Source organism: Procambarus clarkii, chromosome 55 (genome assembly GCF_040958095.1).
Source record: "Procambarus clarkii isolate CNS0578487 chromosome 55, FALCON_Pclarkii_2.0, whole genome shotgun sequence".
NCBI lineage: Eukaryota > Metazoa > Arthropoda > Malacostraca > Decapoda > Cambaridae > Procambarus > Procambarus clarkii.
This window is the reverse complement of record NC_091204.1, coordinates 17,656,437-17,662,462: the sequence shown is the minus strand read 5'-3', so window position 1 is coordinate 17,662,462 and position 6,026 is coordinate 17,656,437. Positions and strand designations below refer to the sequence as shown.

The following is a 6,026-nucleotide window of genomic DNA, read 5'->3' as shown; positions in this document are numbered from 1 at the left end:
TGGTTGTTTGGTCAGGTTGAGTAAGCTTAGACTGTGGGAAGTAGCGGAGAATCTCGGGAACATGCGGGTCCACCCACCCACCAATCCCCCCCAACCTGAAATAACCTGACATCCAAGTAAATCGGTTCGAATCTACCTCACGGCTCCGACAGATTTGCTCATTGATGCATCATGTGAATGTGATTTATTTAGGGCGATACATCCAGTGCTTACGATCTAGTACTCTTGGAATAATAACTTACGATGTAGTATTCTTGGAGTAGATCGTAAGATCTCCATACACTGTACCCACAACATTACACTACAGCCATACATAAATTACAGCCATTCACTGCATCTTTGGAAATACACAAAAATCTATTTATGTAACAATCAAATGTCATAATGCATTTAGTGCCGGAATTCACGTGTACTGTATAATACATCCAGTCACCTTAATACACCAATACAACAACAGTACTTGAAGCGTTTGAGTACAACTGACAGGATGAACAACCTGACGGAATATCTGTCAATTGGGTGGAGTATCTGTCATTATCTGTCAATTGGGTGGAGTAACTGTCAATATCTGTCAATTGAGTGGAGTATCTGTCAATTGGGTGGAGTATCTGTCATTATCTGTCAATTGGGTGGAGTAACTGTCAATATCTGTCAATTGAGTGGAGTATCTGTCAATTGGGTGGATATCTGTCAATTGCGTGGAGTATCTGTCAATATCTGTCAATTGGGTGCAGAATCTGTCAATATCTGTCAATTGGGTGGAGTATCTGTCAATATCTGTCAATTGGGTGGAGTATCTGTCAATATCTGTCAATTGGGTGGAGTATCTGTCAATATCTGTCAATTGGGTGGAGTATCTGTCAATTGGATACAAGTCAAAATGGCGGTACATATATACTCACCTGATGAACGACACTGCTCAATAATCGCTCAGTACCGACTCAAAAAAATACCTTTTTCTACAAAAGCACCAACTGTGCCATATAGCAAATGGTATTATATATCCCTTCTTTGGCTAATTCTCCCTCCTTCCCTCTGGTCTTTATCTCACTGATCCTTTCTGTTTACCTTTCTCGCAGTCTGTGTCGTCAGGAAGGGCAGACATTGTACAGACGCGCTCGTACCTAAGGCTAGTCACGGCAGTCTGCAGCTCAAACTGTTAGCTGGTCCAGTTTTAATTCGCGCAGGAAGACAGATGGTGTGTGTGTGTGTCTGAGGCTCGTGAGTTGAAGCTCTCTAAAGGTCATGATACGACCTTCCGTCTCCGGTTGGTTGTGGTGAAGGTGGACGGGTGTTTGGGTCTGGTTGACGGGTGTTGGGGTCTGGTTGACGGGTGTTGGGGTCTGCTTGACGGGTGTTTGGGTCTGGTTGACGGGTGTTGGGGTCTGCTTGACAGGTGATGGGGTCTGCTTGACGGGTGTTGGGGTCTGCTTGACGGGTGTTGGGGTCTGCTTGACAAGTGTTGGGGTCTGCTTGACGGGTGTTGGGGTCTGGTTGACGGGTGTTGGGGTCTGCTTGACGGGTGTTGGGGTCTGGTTGACAAGTGTTGGGGTCTGCTTGACGGGTGTTGGGGTCTCGTTGACAAGTGTTGGGGTCTGCTTGACGGGTGTTGGGGTCTGGTTGACAAGTGTTGGGGTCTGCTTGACGGATGTTGGGGTCTGCTTGACGGGTGTTGGTAAGGCTTCACATTATAGTTAAAGTTATGTGTGACTATACAAATTTCATATCAAGGGAAGATTAAAATACTCTATTAATTTACTTTGTTTCTGCAGTTATTCATTAAACATGTAAGGATAGAGGAGAAATGACGAGGGGACAATAGCGAAGGGGATTATAATGGAAAGAAAGAAGTGTGGAATGAAATAAACATCGATAAAAGAGAACTGGGATAAGGTTCAATGTAAGGACTCTTGGTATACTTGACACTCTGTATTTAACACGCTTATGTATTATACACACTTGTTATTATACAGTCTTATGTATTATTCTTGACACTTATGTATCAAACCACGGGTTCTTTTCGATATCGTGAAACTGGTATCTAGTAATATTCTCATTGTACCGTGAAAATAGCGAGCAGTTATCGTGAGAATAGCCACATGTAAACAAAATACAATTACTAGTGGATTCCCTATGAAGCCTTGACGGTGTTCGGACGCCCGACTTCTGCTCCGTCTTGGGAAAACATATTTCCATTCGCAACTGGCCGTTCGGTTACGTTATGCCGTAAGGCACCTTTATATTCAATTATCCGGATGTCTGCGACGCCAGATGCATATATGGCCATGGGGTCTAGGGGGGAATATGGCGATTTTGTTTGCCATTTTTGGCTTTTTCCGGCTTACTCTTAGCGTGTTGAGCAGGGGTTCGGGGCCGGACTTGCCGAGAAATGGCGGGAATCGGCGGCATTGGAGGGCATCTGGCTCTTGAAGGGCATCTGGCTCTTGTTCCACTGGGGCAGCTACCCCTGTGGGTGACCTGTGACTTCCCTGACGCGGGTGTCGCCAGGGGAGGCAAGCCCGCTCTCACCAGCGTCCTCAGCGTCAAGAAACTGACGTACTAAAATGCCCTTAGCTTAACCTACGAGAGGACCTATCGACAGCAAACGAGATATTGTCAACTTCGCGAGCCGCTATACCATTTTCTAGTACGACAACTTTTGTGGCCTTAGGTAGATACGTCAAAATGCGACGTGCTATTTGGAGGACGTGTTGAGACTCCCGTTCCGCGCTAATAGGTGGTTCAGTCATTACCGTTTGGCTTTGTGTTTATTAGGCAAAATTGTAATTAATTTTGTCAATAAAGATGTTAATAATAATAATAATTATTTTTCGGGATATTTCTCCTTTTATCTCTATATACCGGACTGACAGCGTGCATACGGGTCGTTGGGTCGTAGCCCCTTAAATCAACCGATAACAACAATTAATGATAACTCCGGAGTGTGGAACACAGCAGAACGCCCTGTGTTATATTGTCTCGACATGTAATCATTGGCGTCTCCCCTCAACACCACTATGAGAAGGACCGGAATATGTACCGGAATGAACTGTAAGCACCTTTGTGCAGCGTTCAGAGGGCGTACTTACCTTTGTGCAGCGTTCAGAGGGCGTACTTACCTTTGTGCAGCGTTCAGAGGGTGTACTTACCTTTGTGCAGCGTTCAGAGGGCGTACTTACCTTTGTGCAGCGTTCAGAGGGTGTACTTACCTTTCTGTAGCGTTCGGAAGGTGTACTTACCTTTGAGCAGCGTTTAGAAGGTGTATATACCTTTGTTCAGCGTTTGGAAGGTCAGCCGCTCATGTTCTGCGTCTATAGGAGCGATATTATGGTTCGCCACAACATTGGTAGACTTCAGAAGCACCGTAATTCTCAAGTCAATAGTGAGCCTACAAAGTACTCGTTAACGTCATGTCTTGTACACATTAGTACGGTACTAATCACAACGCGAAACGACACCCACAGGTTCTTAATATATATCACATGGGAAGCGGAACACAGCACACGCTTTGGTTACGATAAGGTTCAGAACGTGATGTTGGTAGAGTCTATTCACTAAGTGGCCCGTCCTCCTGCAGGCACGATGGTTGTAGACAACCCGTCCTCAGACCAAGTCCATTCCATCCAGCGGTCGACCCCAAAGACGCATTCATCAACTTTAACATGCTGTTCATTCAAAACAAGAATTTTCTTAAATATAAATTAATATTATTTTATATTAGCATATTGTACATATTTAGGCACTGGTTTGGTTACCTGTTTAGGTTCTGTTGGCGATTATTTGTATTTGTAGTACGTGGGTGAAGCATTTACAGCGTTGTGGTTCGAACACAAGTCGTCAGTGAATCACTTGTTCCGGAAGTGTTCGAACGTCATCAGTTGTAAGTCGTGTGTAAACCTTTTTTCATTCATAAACAGGGGGTTTGGCGGGTGCATGGAATGGACTTTGGTCTCTGTTAATGAGGATGGGCAAATTGTACGAGTCGTACGTGGGTGAAGCATTTACAGAGTTGCAATACGAACAGAGGTCGTCAGCGAAGCACTGTTCGAGAAATTATCGAAATTATCAGTTGTGAGTCGTGTGTAAAGCGATTTTCATTCACAAACACGGGGTTTGGTTCGACTAATTTGGTTCAACACACGACTATCAAGTCTTGTGTTGATAATAGTCCAGGGAACAGATTCCCGAAGCAGTTACGCAAGTACTTACGAACGTGTACATCTTTCCTCAATCTTGGATGGCTTTGGTTACATTTATTAACCAGTTTACAAGTATGAAAACTTGCCAATCATCTGTTGTTATTGTTATAAACAGCCTCCTGGTGCTTCGAAGTTCATTAACCGTTTAATATTTGTAAACAAAGCCGCCAAAGATTGAGAAAAGATGTACAGGCTCGTAAGTGCTTGCGTAACTGCTTCGTGAATCTGGCCCCAGGTTCGTAAGTGCTTGCGTAACCGCTTCGTGAATCTGGCCCCAGAGCGGACCGAAACGTCGTCGTTTCTCTATCTTCTAGTGTGTGGTTTGGTCATTATATCTTCAGCCCCGTTATTGTGACTCCTCGTCTTGCCAAGGTTCTAAATGATTCCTTACACAAGTGCCTAGACAGTTCTTATGTTGGCCAACCTTGCATATGCCGCTGATGATATCCTGTTGACTGGGGCTGTAGGGGACAGATCCGTTGTGATGGAAATTCCCACTGTGTTCTCTCCTGATTCTTGAAGGATTTCATCTCCCAAATGGTACTTTGTATCTGCCTTCCTGCTCTCTGCACTACAGTGTGTGTGTACTCACCTAATTGTACTCACCTAATTGTGCTTGCGGGGGTTGAGCTCTGGCTCTTTGGTCCCGCCTCTCAACCGTCAATCAACTGGTGTACAGATTCCTGAGCCTATTGGGCTCTATCATATCTACATTTGAAACTGTGAATGGAGTCAGCCTCCACCACATCACTTCCTAATGCATTCCATTTGCTAACTACTCTGACACTGAAAAAGTTCTTTCTAACGTCTCTGTGGCTCATTTGGGTACTCAGCTTCCACCTGTGTCCCCTTGTTCGCGTCCCACCAGTGTTGAAAAGTTCGTCCTTGTTTACCCGGTCGATTCCCCTGAGGATTTTGTAGGTTGTGATCATGTCCCCCCTTACTCTTCTGTCTTCCAGTGTCGTGAGGTGCATTTCCCGCAGCCTTTCCTCATAACTCATGCCTCTTAGTTCTGGGACTAGTCTAGTAGCATACCTTTGGACTTTTTCCAGCTTCGTCTTGTGCTTGACAAGGTACGGGCTCCATGCTGGGGCCGCATACTCCAGGATTGGTCTTACATATGTGGTGTACAAGATTCTGAATGATTCCTTACACAGGTTCCTGAACGCCGTTCTGATGTTAGCCAGCCTCGCATATGCCGCAGACGTTATTCTCTTTATGTGGGCTTCAGGAGACAGGTTTGGTGTGATATCAACTCCTAGATCTTTCTCTCTGTCTGTTTCATTAAGTACTTCATCTCCTATTCTGTATCCTGTGCCTGGCCTCCTGTTTCCACTGCCTAGTTTCATTACTTTGCATTTACTCGGGTTGAACTTCAACAGCCATTTGTTGGACCATTCACTCAGTCTATCCAGGTCATCTTGTAGCCTCCTACTATCATCCTCTGTTTCAATCCTCCTCATAATTTTTGCGTCGTCGGCAAACATTGAGAGGAACGAATCTATACCCTCTGGGAGATCATTTACATATACCAGAAACAGTATAGGTCCGAGGACTGACCCCTGCGGGACTCCACTTGTGACGTCTCGCCAATCTGAGACTTCACCCCTCACACAGACTCGTTGTCTCCTGTTGCTTAGGTATTCCTCTATCCACCGGAGTACCTTCCCTCTCACTCCAGCCTGCATCTCCAACTTTCGCACTAGCCTCTTGTGTGGCACTGTATCAAAGGCTTTCTGACAATCCAAAAATATGCAGTCTGCCCACCCTTCTCTTTCATGCCTTATTTTTGTTGCCTGGTCGTAGAATTCAAGTAACCCTGTGAGG

General features: G+C 45.2%; 1 protein-coding gene across 1 annotated transcript; it reads right to left on the bottom strand.

The window, feature by feature from the left end:
- Positions 1-571: 571 nt before the first annotated feature.
- Positions 572-2,750, bottom strand: LOC138352958 (uncharacterized). The gene is made up of 3 exons (XM_069305619.1): positions 2,608-2,750; positions 1,256-1,681; positions 572-857 (listed from the first exon to the last, which is right to left on the bottom strand). Exons 1-3 carry the CDS (start codon positions 2,748-2,750, stop codon positions 572-574), a joined length of 855 nt encoding a protein of 284 aa, XP_069161720.1.
- Positions 2,751-6,026: the final 3,276 nt, after the last annotated feature.